Source organism: Salvelinus fontinalis, unplaced genomic scaffold (genome assembly GCF_029448725.1).
Source record: "Salvelinus fontinalis isolate EN_2023a unplaced genomic scaffold, ASM2944872v1 scaffold_0129, whole genome shotgun sequence".
NCBI classification, from domain to species: domain Eukaryota; kingdom Metazoa; phylum Chordata; class Actinopteri; order Salmoniformes; family Salmonidae; genus Salvelinus; species Salvelinus fontinalis.
The window spans coordinates 328619-346775 of NW_026600338.1; the positions used below are offsets into that span (position 1 = coordinate 328619).

At 46.3% G+C, this 18157-nt stretch overlaps 1 protein-coding gene across 3 annotated transcripts in view; it reads left to right on the top strand.

Annotated features, from left to right (window-relative positions):
* Positions 1–18157, top strand: part of LOC129843400 (serine/arginine repetitive matrix protein 2-like) — a 109485-nt gene that overhangs the window by 52848 nt on the left and 38480 nt on the right. For all 3 annotated transcript variants that reach the window (XM_055912104.1, XM_055912105.1, XM_055912106.1), the window contains one exon: positions 4980–5109. In XM_055912104.1, the coding sequence (XP_055768079.1) occupies positions 4980–5109 (130 nt within the window). The remainder of the gene's footprint in view (positions 1–4979; positions 5110–18157) is intronic.

Consider the following 18157-nt stretch of genomic DNA (forward strand, 5'->3'; position numbering starts at 1 on the left):
AGATAATGATTGCAGTGTTGGGAGGGGTTCCACTATAGAGATAATGATTGCAGTGTTGGGAGGGGTTCCACTATAGAGATAATGATTGCAGTGTTGGGAGGGGTTCCACTATAGAAATACTGATTGCAGTGTTGGGAGGGGTTCCACTATAGAGATAATGATTGCAGTGTTGGGAGGGGTTTCACTATAGAGATAATGATTGCAGTGTTGGGAGGGGTTCCACTATAGAGATAATGATTGCAGTGTTGGGAGGGGTTCCACTATAGAGATAATGATTGCAGTGTTGGGAGGGGTTCCACTATAGAGATAATGATTGCAGTGTTGGGAGGGGTTCCACTATAGAGATACTGATTGCAGTGTTTGGAGGGGTTCCACTATAGAGATAATGATTGCAGTGTTGGGAGGGGTTCCACTATAGAGATAATGATTGCAGTGTTGGGAGGGGTTCCACTTTAGAGATAATGATTGCAGTGTTGGGTGGGGTTCCACTATAGAGATAATGATAGCAGTGATAGGTGTTTCACTATAGAGATAATGATAGCAGTGATAGTTGTTCCACTATAGAGATAATGATAGCATTGAGAGGTGTTCCACTATAGAGATAATGATAGCAGTGATAGGTGTTTCACTATAGAGATAATGATAGCAGTGATAGGTGTTTCACTATAGAGATAACGATAGCAGTGATAAGTGTTCCACTGTAGAGATAATGATAGCAGTGATAGGTGTTCCACTATATAGATAATGATTGCAGTGATAGGAGGTGTTCCACTATAGAGATAATTATCGCAGTGATAGGTGTTCCATTATAGGGATAATGATTGCAGTGATAGGTGTTCCACTATAGAGATAATGATAGCAGTGATAGGTGTTCCATTATAGAGATAATGATAGCAGTGATAGGTGTTCCACTATAGAGATAATGATAGCAGTGATAGGTGTTCCACTATAGAGATAATGATGCAGTGATAGGTGTTCCATTATATAGATAATGATATCAGTGATAGGAGGTGTTCCACTATAGAGATAATGATAGCAGTGATATGTGTTCCACTATATAGATAATGATAGCAGTGATATGTGTTCCACTGTAGAGATAATGATAGCAGTGATAGGTGTTCCACTGTAGAGATAATGATAGCAGTGATATGTGTTCCACTGTAGAGATAATGATAGCAGTGATAGGTGTTCCACTATAGAGATAATGATAGCAGTGATAGGTGTTCCACTATAGAGATAATGATAGCAGTGATAGGTGTTCCACTATAGAGATAATGATAGCAGTGATAGGTGTTCCACTATTGAGATAATGATAGCAGTGATATGTGTTACACTATAGAGATAATGATAGCAGTGATAGGTGTTCCACTATATAGATAATGATAGCAGTGATAGATGTTCCACTATAGAGATAACGATAGCAGTGATAGGTGTTCCACTATAGAGATAATGATAGCAGTGATATGTGTTCCACTATAGAGATAATGATAGCAGTGATAGGAGGTGTTCCACTATAGAGATAATGATAGCAGTGATAGGTGTTCCACTATAGAGATAATGATAGCAGTGATAGGTGTTCCACTATAGAGATAATGATAGCAGTGATAGGTGTTCCACTATAGAGATAATGATAGCAGTGATAGGAGGTGTTCCACTATAGAGATAATGATTGCAGTGATAGAAGGTGTTCCACTATAGAGATAATGATAGCAGTGATAGGTGTTCCACTATAGAGATAATGATAGCAGTGATAGGTGTTCCACTGTAGAGATAATGATAGCAGTGATAGGTGTTCCACTGTAGAGATAATGATAGCAGTGATAGGTGTTCCACTGTAGAGATAATGATAGCAGTGATAGGTGTTCCACTGTAGAGATAATGATAGCAGTGATAGGAGGTGTTCCACTATAGAGATAATGATAGCAGTGATAGGTGTTCCACTGTAGAGATAATGATAGCAGTGATAGGTGTTCCACTGTAGAGATAATGATAGCAGTGATAGGTGTTCCACTGTGGAGATAATGATAGCAGTGATAGGTGTTCCACTGTAGAGATAATGATAGCAGTGATAGGTGTTCCACTATAGAGATAATGATAGCAGTGATAGCAGCCTAACTGCCTGTTGCACACTTTTTATTATTTTTTATTTTTTTATTTCACCTTTATTTAACCAGGTAGGCTAGTTGAGAACAAGTTCACATTTACAACTGCGACCTGGCCAAGAATAAAGCAAAGCAGTTCGACACAAACAACAACACAGAGTTACACATGGAGTAAACAAACATACAGTCAATAACACAGTTGAAGGAAATCTATATACATAATGTGCAAATGAGGTAAGAACAAGGGGGTAAGGCAATAAATAGGCCATGGTGGCGAAGTAATTACAATATACCAATTAGACACTGGAGTGATTGATGTGCAGAAGATGAGTGTGCAAGTAGAGATACAGGGGGTGCAAAGGAGCAAAAAAATAAATAAATACAGTATGGGGATGAGGTAGTTGGATGGGCTATTTACAGATGGGCTATGTACAGGTGCAGTGATCTGTGAGCTGCTCTGACAGCTGGTGCTTAAAGCTAGTGAGGGGGATATGTGTCTCCAGCTTCAGTGATTTTTGCAGATCGTTCCAGTCATTGGCAGCAGAGAACTGGAAGGAATGGCGGCCAAAAGAGGAATTGGCTTTGGGGATGACCAGTGAGATACCGCTGGAGCGCGTGCTACGGGTGGGCGTTGCTATGGTGACCAGCGAGCTGAGATAAGGGGGGACTTTACCTAGCAGGGTCTTGTAGATGCCCTGGAGCCAGTGGGTTTGGCGACGAGTATGAAGCCAGGGCCAGCCAACGAGAGCATACAGGTCGCAGTGGTGGGTCGTATATGGGGCTTTGGTGACAAAACGGATGGCACTGTGATAGACTGCATCCAATTTGTTGAGTAGAGTGTTGGAGGCTATTTTGTAAATGACATCGCCACAGTCAAGGATCGTTAGGATGGTCAGTTTTCCGAGGATATGTTTGGCAGCATGAGTGAATGATGCTTTGTTGCGAAATAGGAAGCCAATTCTAGATTTAACTTTGGATTGGAGATGCTTAATGTGAGTCTGGAAGGAGAGTTTACAGTCTAACCAGACACCTAGGTATTTGTAGTTGTCCACATATTCTAAGTCAGAACTGTCCAGAGTAGTGATGCTGGACGGGCGGGCGGGTGCGGGCAGCGATCGGTTGAAGGGCATGCATTTAGTTTTACTAGCGTTTAAGAGCAGTTGCAGGAGGAACACTTGAGAATGTGTTTGGCCGTTTTATTAGTTCTCTAATGCTTGGACAGACTTTGCTTCACTCCCTTCATTTCTGCATTTTGCCTCATTTCTTCTGCCAACCCATTGGCAGGGAAACCTAATGTAAAGCTGGCATTGCACCAAATGTGTCCAGAGTAGTGCCGTAACATGTCTGTCTCTCTTTCTCCCTCTCTCTCTCCCTTCTCCCTCTCTCTCTCCCTTCTCCCTCTCTCTCTCCCTTCTCCCCCTCTCTCTCTCCCTTCTCCCTCTGTCCACCCCTTCTCCCTCTCTCTCTCCCTTCTCCCTCTGTCCACCCCTTCTCCCTCTCTCTCTCCCTTCTCCCTCTGTCCATCCCTTCTCCCTCTGTCCACCCCTTCTCCCTCTCTCTCTCCCTTCTCCCTCTGTCCACCCCTTCTCCCTCTCTCTCTCCCTTCTCCCTCTGTCCACCCCTTCTCCCTCTGTCCATCCCTTCTCCCTCTGTCCACCCCTTCTCCCTCTCTCTCTCCCTTCTCCCTCTGTCCACCCCTTCTCCCTCTCTCTCTCCCTTCTCCCTCTGTCCACCCCTTCTCCCTCTCTCTCTCCCTTCTCCCTCTGTCCACCCCTTCTCCCTCTCTCTCTCCCTTCTCCCTCTGTCCACCCCTTCTCCCTCTCTCTCTCCCTTCTCCCTCTCTCTCTCCCTTCTCCCTCTGTCCACCCCTTCTCCTCTCTCTCTCCCTTCTCCCTCTGTCCACCCCTTCTCCCTCTCTCTCTCCCTTCTCCCTCTGTCCACCCCTTCTCCCTCTCTCTCTCCCTTCTCCCTCTGTCCACCCCTTCTCCCTCTCTCTCTCCCTTCTCCCTCTGTCCACCCCTTCTCCCTCTCTCTCTCCTTCTCCCTCTGTCCACCCCTTCTCCCTCTCTCTCTCCCTTCTCCCTCTGTCCACCCCTTCTCCCTCTCTCTCTCCCTTCTCCCTCTGTCCACCCCTTCTCCCTCTCTCTCTCCCTTCTCCCTCTGTCCATCCCTTCTCCCTCTGTCTCTCCCTTCTCCCTCTGTCCATCCCTTCTCCCTCTGTCCATCCCTTCTCCCTCTGTCCACCCCTTCTCCCTCTGTCCATCCCTTCTCCCTCTGTCTCTCCCTTCTCCCTCTGTCCATCCCTTCTCCCTCTGTCCATCCCTTCTCCCTCTGTCCATCCCTTCTCCCTCTGTCCAACCCTTCTCCCTCTGTCCATCCCTTCTCCCTCTGTCCATCCCTTCTCCCTCTGTCCATCCCTTCTCCCTCTGTCCAACCCTTCTCCCTCTGTCCATCCCTTCTCCCTCTGTCCATCCCTTCTCCCTCTGTCCATCCCTTCTCCCTCTGTCTCTCCCTTCTCCCTCTGTCCATCCCTTCTCCCCTGTCCATCCCCTTCTCCCTCTGTCCATCCCTTCTCCCTCTGTCCATCCCTTCTCCCTCTGTCCACCCCTTCTCCCTCTGTCCATTCCTTCTCCCTCTGTCTCTCCCTTCTCCCTCTGTCCATCCCTTCTCCCTCTGTCCATCCCTTCTCCCTCTGTCCATCCCTTCTCCCTCTGTCCATCCCTTCTCCCTCTGTCCACCCCTTCTCCCTCTGTCCATCCCTTCTCCCTCGCCTTTTCTGTCTCGGCCTTTCTCTCTCTCTTTTGCCGAACACCCTCTCTCCCCTTCCCCTTCTCCAAATCTCCCTTCTCTCTTTTATTTAACTCTCTCTCTGTGTAGTATCAGTGGAAGTGATGGGGACCCAGTCAGACCTGAGAGACAGTGGGGCTGTGAGAGGACCAGTGAAGGTGGAGTTCACCCAACACAGTCTCAGTTACATGGACAGACTCGTCATCAAGAGACACCGCAGGTGAGAGAGAGAGAGAGAGAGAGAGAGAGAGAGAGAGAGAGAGAGAGAGAGAGAGAGAGAGAGAGAGAGTGAGAGAGAGACAGAGAGGAGAGAGAGAGGAGAGAGAGAGAGAGAGAGAGAGAGAGAGGAGTGAGAGAGAGACAGAAAGAGGAGAGAGAGAGAGAGAGAGAGAGAGAGAGAGGAGAGAGAGAGAGACAGAGAGAGAGAGAGAGAGAGAGAGAGAGAGAGAGAGAGAGAGAGAGAGAGTGTCTGACTGACTGACTGACTGACTGACTGACTGACTCTTTCTTTCTTTCTTTCTTTCTTTCTTTCTTTCTTTCTTTCTTTCTTTCTTTCTTTCTTTCTTTCTTTCTTTCTTTCTTTCTTTCTTTCTTTCTTTCTTTACTGAAACATTCTCATTTCATTTAAAACTCACCCGCTCCCTTAAAAATAAAACCCCCAAAATATATCCTGTTCTGCATACATGTACCATACTCACCTTTCCCTCTACCACATCATACAAACCACCATCACCATACACAAAAACAATACCCTCTCCTACAACCGTATATCCAAAACATCTTCCCCAGCTGTACAGACAGCCCCCCAACACATCATATCTCCTGAAACATCTTCCCCAGCTATACAGACAGCCCCAACACACCATATTTACTCAAACATCTTCCCCAGCTATACAGACAGCCCCCCAACACACCATGTCCCCTGAAACATCTTCCCCAGCTATACAGACAGCCCCCCCCCAACACACCATATCTCCTGAAACATCTTCCCTAGCTATACAGACAGACCCCCAACACACCATATCTCCTCAAACATCTTCCCCAGCTATACAGACAGCCCCCCCAACACACCATATCTCCTGAAACATCTTCCCCAGCTGTACAGACAGCCCCCCCCCCCCCCCCCCCCCAACACACCATATCTCCTGAAACATCTTCCCCAGCTATACAGACAGCCCCCCCAACACACCATATCCCCTGAAACATCTTCCCCAGCTATGCAGACAGCCCCCCCAACACACCATATCTCCTGAAACATCTTTCCCAGCTATGCAGACAGCCCCCCCAACACACCATATCTCCTGAAACATCTTCCCCAGCTATACAGACAGCCCCCCCCCCCAACACACCATATCTACTGAAACATCTTTCCCAGCTATGCAGACAGCCCCCCCAACACACCATATCTCCTGAAACATCTTCCCCAGCTATAGAGACAGCCCCCCCAACACACCATATTTACTCAAACATCTTCCCCAGCTATACAGACAGCCCCCCCCCCAACACACCATATCTCCTGAAACATCTTCCCCAGCTATACAGACAGCCCCCCCCAACACACCATATCTCCTGAAACATCTTCCCCAGCTATACAGACAGCCCCCCCAACACACCATATCTCCTGAAACATCTTCCCCAGCTATACAGACAGCCCCCCCAACACACCATATCTCCTGAAACATCTTCCCCAGCTATACAGACAGCCCCCCAACACACCATATCTCCTGAAACATCTTCCCCAGCTATACAGACAGCCCCCCCTCCCCAACACACCATATCTCCTGAAACATCTTCCCCAGCTATACAGACAGACCCCCAACACACCATATCTCCTCAAACATCTTCCCCAGCTATACAGAGAGCCCCCCCTCCCCAACACACCATATCTACTCAAACATTTTCCCCAGCTGTACAGACAGCCCCCCAACACACCATATCTACTCAAACATTTTCCCCAGCTGTACAGACAGCCCCCCAACACACCATATCTCCTCAAACATCTCCACACATTTTATCATTTTATAGAACTCAAACTCAACCCTAAGGCGCGCAGAGACCATCCCATTAAACAGTAGTAAAGGGTCTGTTATCCTCCACCTTTGACCCCTCCTCCTTGTTAGCCAAATAGCTAACTTTGCCTGAGCAAACAGAATATTCAAAACACATTTGGCCTTTTCCTTACTCGAATAGCTGTATCCCATTATAAACATCCCAACAGTAAAAACCCAGCCTCTCACACAGACATTCCAACAGAGACATTAATGGCATTAATCTGGCGCACACAGAAAACACATGAATCACAGTTTCTTTCAGTTGACAGAAAGGACACCCCTGCCCAATTCCCGGATCAACCCGTGCCAACCAGCTGTTAGTGGCCAGGGCTCCATGAAGAACCCTCCACTGGAGGTCCCCTGACCTCTTTGGTACTGGGGGGTTTGTAGAGCCCCCTCCATCTAAAACCCACCATACTCTCCACCCCACATACCCCCTGCCACTGATGTGCCTTCACTCCTGTTAGGCTTCTAATGTTCCTAACCTTAACGCAGAGGTTGTAGAGGGCTTTACCTCCCACCCCCTCAAACTCCCCCAGGCTCGGAGTGTTAAAATCTAACAAGTCCTCCAGACCCCCTTGCCAGTCCCCAGTCTCTGCCGTCACCTGCAGTGGCGGAAACGTTGGTGGCCCCTCTCCCTTTGGCCTCTCAAACACCCCCCTTACCTGCTCAGACAGTGTCTCCTGGACCTCCTCCAGGAATCTCTCCAGCAGCCTGAGAGACGTTATTCCTGTTTGTTGAGCCAAGACCTCCGGGGTTTTCCACCCCTCCTCTCCCAGCAGTTGCAGGTCATCCATCCTTATTAAACCCGCTGCCATCAGTAGCCTCTGCAGGGTGGCCGACTGAACATCTCAAAGGGATGGCTGGGTTGTGGAAGATAGGCTTCTCCCACACCCACGGCCCAGGCTCCACACCCCCTCCTCGTGCGGGCCTTAGCAGCTGCCAGGCCCTCAGCACTGCAGAGTAAAACTCTGAGAGACCTGCTGTACTCAGCCTCTCCAGCTTCATGAGGAACAGCTGCCGGTCCAACCCTAATCTGACAGCTCTCCTCAGCAGCGCGCATGCTGGTTCCCTCCAGCCAACATCAGTATGGCACAGCAGTCTCTGCACCGACTTTAGCCGGAAAGCAGCCATCCTGCTCTCCAGTTCCACCAGGCCCTGTCCTCCTTCGTGGACGGTCATGTACAACACTGCTGCCTTCAGCCAGTGATGTCCCGACCAAAAGAAGGCCACCAGCTTGCGTTGCAGGTCTGCGAGCAGACCAGGACAGCCAGTTTATGCCACAGGGAAGATGCCACCAGGTTGTTAATTATCAGCACCCTCCCTCTATATTACACTTGGGACAGGAGCCACCTCCACCTGGCCAGTCTTGACACCACTGCCTGTGACAGCCCCTCCCAGTTCTTCCTTACCCACCTCTCCGAGCCCAGGTACACCCCCAACACTTTAAGCCCTTCACAACCCCACTGCAAACCCCCTGGAAGCAGAGGAGGAGCCCTATCCCCCATGCCCCACATAACAGAGCTTTGCTCTTGCCCCAGTTTACCTTGGCTGATGAAGCTCCCTCGTACACCTTCAGACTGGTCTCTAGTGCCTGCATGTCTTGACCATCCCTGACCATCACAGAAACATCATCTGCATATGCTGACACTGCTATTCCTGTCACCACATCCATGCCTGTCCAGCACACTCCCTCCAGTCTCCTGCGTAGCAGTCCTAAAAAAGGCTCAATGGCTAGTGTGTATAGCTGCCCAGATAGAGGGCATCCTTGTCTAATGCCCCGTCTCACCCAGACTGGCTTACTGAGCCCCCCTCCCACCTTAACCATACATGACGCCCCAGCATACAACAGCTTCACACAGGTCACAAAACTCTTCCCAAACCCAAACACAGACATCACATTAAACAGGTACTCATGGTCTACTCTATCAAAAGCCTTCTCTTGATCTAAAGAGACCAGTCCAAAGTTCACATTAGAACCTCTCGACAAGTCCAATATGTCCCTAATTAAGAACAAGTTGTCCGTGATTGAGCGTCCCAGTACACAATATGTCTGGTCCTTGTGTATTATAGAGTCCAGATGGGACTTCAGTCTGTTAGAGAGGACCTTGGCAAATATCTTGTAGTCCGCACAGAGTCATGCCACAGGCCTCCAGTTCTTAAGTTCACACAAGTCCCCTTTTTTGGGCAGGAGAGTCAGAGCCGCCCGACGGCAGCTCATCGGCAACTCTCCTACCCCGACGCATTCACGCAACACGCAAAAGAAGTCCTGTCCAATTGTTCCCCAGAATGTTTTATAAAACTCCACTGGGAGTCCATCGACCCCCGGTGCACGACCGGGGGACATCTGGGTTACGGCCTCTGCCATTTCATGTGACAACAGAGGAATGTCCATTTCATCCCTCTATGCCTGAGAGAGCTTAGGGATCCCTGCGAACAAGACCTGAGCACACATAGGATCACACACTTCTGCCCTATACAATTCAGTATAAAACTCCACAGTCCGCTCCCGCATCTCACCCACCACAGAGGTCACCTGCCCATCAGACAGCTGTAGACAATGTATACCCTTGGCCTCACTGCTCTGTCTTTCCAAACCAAAGAAGAAGGAGCTGGGAGCATGCATCTCCTTGAGCATGGAGAACCTAGCTCTTACAAGTGCTACCTTTCCTTTAACCTGAAAAAACTGCCCAGGTCCCTACGTAATTTGGCTAAATTAGCCTGGAGGCCTACATTGCCTTGCCCCACTATCTCTACCTCCATGGTTATGTGGTGATCCGAGCCATGGTTATGTGGTGATCCGAAAACCCCACTGGGAGAATGGTAGCGCCCAGCAGCCTATTGCTCCGATTCCTAGACATGTAAAACCGATCAAGTCGAGCTGCACTCACCCTAGCCCCAAAAACCTTCAGCCATGTATACTGTCTTGTGTTTGGATGTTTAGTTCTCCAAACATCCACTAGGTCAAACTGATTAATGATGTCCCTTAAAACCTGTTGAGGATGGGGGCGCTGTTGTCACTATTTATGCTAATCGTGTAATTTTTGAAACGGCTTCCCACAAAATTCTTGATCGTACAATATGCATATTATTATTATTATTGGATAGAAAACAGTCTATAGTTTCTATAGGAGTTGAAATTTTGTCTCTAAGTGGAACAGAACCCATTCTACAGCAATTTCCCTGACATGGAGTCAGATTTCAGAAATTTTGGCCCCTGATCTGGAGTCAGTTAAAAGGTCACAGTTATTGCTATGAGTATACGGACACTGCTTACGTCTTCCCCTGGATGCCTTTACGTGATGACGATTTGAATGGGGTCGATTGCGCGTTCACAGGCACTACAAATTAAAAAAACCTGTAGCTAGGAACTCTTTTCTTGCTGCGTAATGCGCCTGGAGGACATCGACCCGCACTTGTTCCAAGCATTAGTGGAGGGCGTAATATTACTCTGGTCATGTTTCTACTCGTTATGGGAGTTAAAAACATCATAAGGTAGTTAATTTAAAGCGTTTTATAGCAATTTATATCCGTTTAGTGCGATTTTGGGACATTTATTTCTGAAACGCTGTGAATTGCTGGGCACGCTTCCAGTTCATCCCGAACGCAGTTGGCATTTCCACATGGCAAGAGGACAGCTTTCCACCAAAAGACGATTAGACCCAAGAAAGGATCCTTTGCCCAAGATACTGATGGAAGAACAGCTCAAAGTAGGACATTTTTATTATGATAAATCGTGTTTCTGTCGAAAAATGTTAGTGGCTTAGGACGCCATGTTTTTTGACGTAGCTTCGCTTGGCGCAAACTGTATTGAAAAGTAAGGATAATTTAAAAAATGTAATTCCGCGATTGTATTAAGAATTAAGTTGTCTATCAATCCCTGTCCACCCTATATTTTTTAGTCACGTTTATGAGTATTTATGTATAAGAGTAGATCACTGTCTAATATGGCGCACGGACATTTTCTCACCAGCTGGGCTACATTTCACATTGTCTAACCATGATTTTGGTGGCTAAATATAAACATTTTCGATCAAACTCTATATGGATTGTGTAATATGATGTTACAGGAGTGTCATCTGAAGAATTCTGAGAAGGTTAGTGAAAAAATTAATTTATTTTGGCGATGTTGACGTTATCGCTCACTTTGGCTAGAATCAATGCTGGGCTGCTATGTGCTATGTGCTATGCTAATATAACGATTTATTGTGTTTTCGCTGTAAGACACTTAGAAAATCTGAAATATTGTCTGTATTCACAGGATCTGTGTCTTTCGATTAGTGTATGCTGTGTATTTTTACGAAATGTTTGATGATTAGTAAGTAGGTAAACACGTTGCTCTATGTAGTTATTCTAGTCCATTTGTGACGGTGGGTGCAATTGTAACCTATGCCATCTACCTGAAATATGCACTTTTTTCTAACAAAACCTATCCCATACCATAAATATGTTATCAGACTGTCATCTGATGAGTTTTTTTCTTGGTTAGGGGCTATAAATATCTTAGTTTAGCCGAATTGGTGATAGCTACTGGTGTTGGTGGACAAATAAAAGATGGTGGATTATGCTAATGTGTTTTTAGGTAATAGATGTACATCTTTACATATTGTGTCTTCCCTGTAAAACATTTTAAAAATCGGACATGTTGGCTGGATTCACAAGATCTGTGTCTTTCATTAGCTGTATTGGACTTTAATGTGTGAAAGTTAAATATTAAAAAAAAATATATTTTTTTAATTTCGCGGCACTGGTTTTTCAGTGGGGGTGGGGGGGAGTGCCGCTAGCGGCACCCTCATCCTAGTCAGGTTAACACTCCCGCTAATCCTGAATGAGGCTCTCCCCCATTTCTGTCTTTTGTCAAATTCATTGTACAGTTCCCGTCCCCTCCGACCACCAGCGTCTCCTCAGGCGTTACCTGTGAGAGTTTCTGTCTAAGACTCCCATATAGAACCCCTTCTCTCTGCTTGTATTAGGCGCATACACATTTATAAAGACAAAACCCATGTTGTTATTTTCTGCTTTAACAACAAGCAGCCTACCCCTACACACCTCCTTTGAGGAGCACATTTTTACAGACAGACCCGGTGCAAAAAGGACTGCCACCCCTGCACTAAGATTTGTCCCATGACTCAAAACACTTGCCCCTTTCCACCAGAGCCCCCAATCAACTTTATTCACCACATCACTATGCGTCTCCTGCAGAAACAACACCTGTACGGACCCAGCCTCAGCTACCCCACCATCTCTAGCCTGACTAGGCCCAGCCTCTGCTCTCTGCATCTCCTTACCCCCTGCACTTTGACCTTGATTTCCCCCACTGGCGCTTGTACCCTCACCTTGTCTACGGCCTTTATGTGGGCACGCAAAACTCTTATGCCCCAAATCCCCACACTCAAAACACCGTAGACTATCTGTGCTGGCAAACCCTGCGTAGAGCCCATTGCACATTTAGCTGTTGCTCGTTGTTATTCAGAAACATAAACACTTGCCTCCGGAACGAAACAACGTGCTTAACGGCATCTGTCTGAAAACCTGCTGACAGTACACGGAAACCGCTAGCAAACTTACCAAAACCACTCAGCTCTTTCCTGATTTGATCATCCGTAATAAACAGAGGCAAATTTGCAACTACCATCCTGGTCAAAGGGGTAGAAAGAGGCGAAATTGGCACCAACACACCCCTTACAAATATTCCACTAGCATGAGTCTACCCACCAAATTTGCTCTTTTCATGAACACAATGACAGCTTTGTTCATTCTAGAAGCAGAATGTATAAATTCAGCTCCTACCTGTTCACCGACCGCGAGCAGAACCTCCTCCACCTTAACTCCGTTCTCAGGAACACACCGGAATCCATGCTGTATCGACAGCGTCTCCTCCGCGCTAAAAGACATTGAGCACACCACACCTTCCAAACCCAAGGAAACTAAAACTCTGTCCCCTTCCACCCGAACGTTGAAAAAACTGTGGATACCACTAAAACAAATAGTGCATTAACCTTCCAACATAGAAAATAACATGTCAAGAAAATAATCAAGAAAGTTAGTTAGGATAGAGCCCTCCACACCAAACATTCAAACTCCAACTTCAACACAGTGGATCTCATCTCAACACAGTGGATCTCATCTCAGCACAGTGGATCTCATCTCAACACAGTGGATCTCATCTCAGCACAGTGGATCTCATCTCAGCACAGTGGATCTCATCTCAGCACAGTGGATCTCATTTCAACACAGTGGATCTCATTTCAACACAGTGTATCTCATCTCTGGACAGTGGATCTCATTTCAACACAGTGGATCTCATCTCTGGACAGTGGATCTCATTTCAACACAGTGGGTCTCATTTCAACACAGTGGGTCTCATTTCAACACAGTGGATCTCATTTCAACACAGTGGATCTCATTTCAACACAGTGGATCTCATTTCAACACAGTGTATCTCATCTCTGGACAGTGGATCTCATTTCAACACAGTGGATCTCATTTCAACACAGTGGATCTCATTTCAACACAGTGGATCTCATTTCAACCCAGTGGATCTCATTTCAACACAGTGTATCTCATCTCTGGACAGTGTTTCTCATCTCTGGACAGTGGATCTTATTTCAGCATAGTGGATCTCATCTCAGCACAGTGGATCTCATTTCAGCACAGTGGATCTCATTTCAACACAGTGGATCTCATCTCAACACAGTGGAACTCATCTCAACACAGTGGATCTCATTTCAACACAGTGGATCTCATTTCAACACAGTGGATCTCATTTCAACACAGTGGATCTCATTTCAACACAGTGGATCTCATTTCAACACAGTGGATCTCATCTCAGCACAGTGGATCTCTTCTCTGGACTGTAGATCTCATCTCAGCACAGTGGATCTCATCTCAGCACAGTGGATCTCATCTCTGGATTCTGGATCTCATCTCAACACTGTGGATCTCATCTCTGGACAGTGGATCTCATCTCAGCACAGTGGATCTCTTCTCTGGACTGTGGATCTCATCTCAGCACAGTGGATCTCATCTCAACACAGTGGATCTCATTTCAACACAGTGGATCTCATTTCAACACATTGGATCTCATCTCAGCACAGTGGATCTCATCTCAGCACAGTGGATCTCATTTCAGCACAGTGGATCTAATCTCAGCACAGTGGATCTCATTTCAACACAATGGATCTAATCTCTGCACAGTGGATCTCATCTCAACACAGTGGATCTCATCTCAACACAGTGGATCTCATTTCAACACAGTGAATCTCATCTCTGGACAGTGGATCTTATTTCAGCATAGTGGATCTCATCTCAGCACAGTGGATCTCATTTCAGCACAGTGGATCTCATTTCAACAGAATGGATCTCATTTCAACACAGTGGATCTCATTTCAACACAGTGTTTCTCATCTCTGGACAGTGGATCTCATTTCAACACAGTGGATCTCATCTCTGGACAGTGGATCTCATTTCAACACAGTGGATCTCATTTAAACACAGTGGATCTCATTTCAACACAGTGGATCTCATCTCAACACAGTGGAACTCATTTCAACACAGTGGATCTCATTTCAACACAGTGGATCTCATTTCAACACAGTGGATCTCATTTCAACACAGTGGATTTCATTTCAACACAGTGGATCTCAATTCAACACAGTGCATCTCATCTCTGGACAGTGTATCTCATCTCTGGACAGTGGATCTCATTTCAACACAGTAGATCCCATCTCAACACAGTGGATCTGATTTCAACACAGTGGATCTCTTCTCAGCACAGTTGATCTCTTCTCAGCACAGTGGATCTCATATCTGCACAGTGGATCTCTTATCTGCACAATGGATCTCATCTCAGCACAGTGGATCTCATCTCTGGACTGTGGATCTCATCTCAGTACAGTGGATCTCTTCTCTGGACTGTGGATCTCATCTCAGCACAGTGGATCTCATCTCAGCACAGTGGATCTCTTCTCTGGACTGTGGATCTCATCTCAGCACAGTGGATCTCATCTCAACACAGTGGATCTCATATCAACACAGTGGATCTCATCTCAGCACAGTGGATCTCATTTCAGCACAGTGGATCTCATCTCAGCACAGTGGATCTCATTTAAACACAGTTGATCTCATCTCTGCACAGTGGATCTCATCTCAACACAGTGGATCTCATTTCAACACAGTGAATCTCATCTCTGGACAGTGGATCTTATTTCAGCACAGTGGATCTCATATCAGCACAGTGGATCTCATATCAGCACAGTGGATCTCATTTCAACACAGTGGATCTCATCTCTGGACTGTGGATCTCATCTCAGCACAGTGGATCTCATCTCAACAAAATGGATCTCATATCAACACAGTGGATCTCATCTCAGCACAGTGGATCTCATTTCAGCACAGTGGATCTCATCTCAGCACAGTGGATCTCATTTAAACACAGTTGATCTCATCTCTGCACAGTGGATCTCATCTCAACACAGTGGATCTCATTTCAACACAGTGAATCTCATCTCTGGACAGTGGATCTTATTTCAGCATAGTGGATCTCATTTCAGCACAGTGGATCTCATTTCAGCACAGTGGATCTCATTTCAACACAGTGGATCTCATTTCAACACAGTGGATCTCATTTCAACACAGTGGATCTCATTTCAACACAGTGGATCTCATCTCTGGACAGTGGATCTCATTTCAACACAGTGTATCTCATCTCTGGACAGTGGATCTCATTTCAACACAGTGTATCTCATTTCAACACAGTGTATCTCATCTCTGGACAGTGGGTCTCATTTCAACACAGTGGATCTCATCTCAACACAGTGGATCTCATCTCAGCGCAGTGGATCTCATTTCAGCACAGTGGATCTCATCTCTGGACAGTGGATCTTATTTCAGCATAGTGGATCTCATCTCAGCACAGTGGATCTCATTTCAGCACAGTGGATCTCATCTCAACACAGTGGATCTCATCTCAGCACAGTTGATCTCATTTCAACACAGTGGATCTCATCTCTGGACAGTGGATCTTATTTCAGCATAGTGGATCTCATCTCAGCACAGTGGATCTCATTTCAGCACAGTGGATCTCATTTCAACACAGTGGATCTCATTTCAACACAGTGGATCTCATTTCAGCACAGTGGATCTCATTTCAATACAGTGGATCTCATCTCAACACAGTGGATCTCATTTCAACACAGTTCATCTCTTCTCTGGACTGTGGATCTCATCTCAGCACACTGGATCTCATATCTGCACAGTGGATCTCTTATATGCACAATGGATCTCATCTCAGCACAGTGGATCTCATTTCAACACAGTGAATCTCATCTCTGGACAGTGGATCGTATTTCAGCATAGTGGATCTCATCTCAGCACAGTGGATCTCATTTCAACACAGTGAATCTCATCTCTGGACAGTGGATCTTATTTCTGCATAGTGGATCTCATCTCAGCACAGTGGATCTCATCTCAGCACAGTGGATCTCATTTCAACACAGTGGATCTCATTTCAACACAGTGGATCTCATTTCAACACAGTGTATCTCATCTCTGGACAGTGGATCTCATTTCAACACAGTGGATCTCTTCTCTGGACTGTGGATCTCATCTCAGCACAGTGGATCTCATCTCAACACAGTGGATCTCATTTCAACACAGTGGATCTCAGCACAGTGGATCTCATTTCAGCACAGTGGATCTCATCAATCAATCAATCAAGTTTATTTTATATAGCCCTTCGTACATCAGCTAATATCTCGAAGTGCTGTACAGAGACCCAGCCTAAAACCCCAAACAGCTAGAATGCAGGTGTAGAAGCACGGTGGCTAGGAAAAACTCCCTAGAAAGGCCAAAACCTAGGAAGAAACCTAGAGAGGAACCAGGCTATGAGGGGTGGCCAGTCCTCTTCTGGCTGTGCCGGGTGGAGATTATAACAGAACTATGCCAAGATGTTCAAAAATGTTCATAAGTGACATGCATGGTCAAATAATAATCATGGATAATTTTCAGTTGGCTTTTCATAGCCGATCATTAAGAGTTGAAAAACAACAGGTCTGGGACAGGTGGCGGTTCCATAACCGCAGGCAGAACAGCTGAAACCGGAACAGCAGCAAGGCCAGGCGGACTGGGGACAGCAAGGAGCCACCACGCCCGGCAGTCCCGACGTATGGTCCCAGGGCTCAGGTCCTCCGAGATAAAGAAAGAGAGAAGGAGAAAATTAGAGAGAGCCAAGATTTTCAAAATGTTCATAAATGACAAGCATGGTCAAATAATAATCAGGAATAAATCTGTTGGCTTTTCATAGCCGATCATTAAGAGTTGAAAACAGCAGGTCTGGGACAGGTAGGGGTTCCGTAACCGCAGGCAGAACAGTTTAAACTGGAATAGCAGCAAGGCCAGGCGGACTGGGGACAGCAGGGAGTCGTCATGCCCGGTAGTCCTGACGTATGGTTCTAGGGCTCAGGTTCTCAGAGAGAGAGAAAGAAAGAGAGAACAAGAGAATTAGAGAAAGCATACTTAAATTCACACAGGACACTGGATAAGACAGGAGAAGTACTCCAGGTATAACCAACTGACCCTAGCCCCCCCGACACAAACTACTGCAGCATAAATACTGGAGGCTGAGACAGGAGCGAGACATCTCATCTCAGCACAGTGGATCTCATTTCAGCACAGTGGATCTCATTTCAGCACAGTGGATCTCATTTCAACACAGTGGATCTCATTTCAACACAGTGGATCTCATTTCAACACAGTGGATCTCATTTCAACATAGTGTATCTCATCTCTGGACAGTGGATCTCATTTCAACACAGTGTATCTCATCTCTGGACAGTGGATCTCATTTCAACACAGTGGGTCTCATTTCAACACAGTGGATCTCATTTCAACACAGTGGATCTCATCTCAACACAGTGGATCTCATTTCAACACAGTGGATCTCATCTCAACACAGTGGATCTCATTTCAACACAGTGGATCTCATTTCAACACAGTGGATCTCATTTCAACACAGTGGATCTCATTTCAACACAGTGGATCTCATTTCAACACAGTGGATCTCATTTCAACACAGTGGATCTCATTTCAACACAGTGGAACTCATCTCAACACAGTGGATCTCATTTCAACACAGTGGATCTCATCTCAGCACAGTGGATCTCATTTCAACACAGTGGATCTCATCAGCTTCCGCACTAACTCTCCGATCTCTCTCAC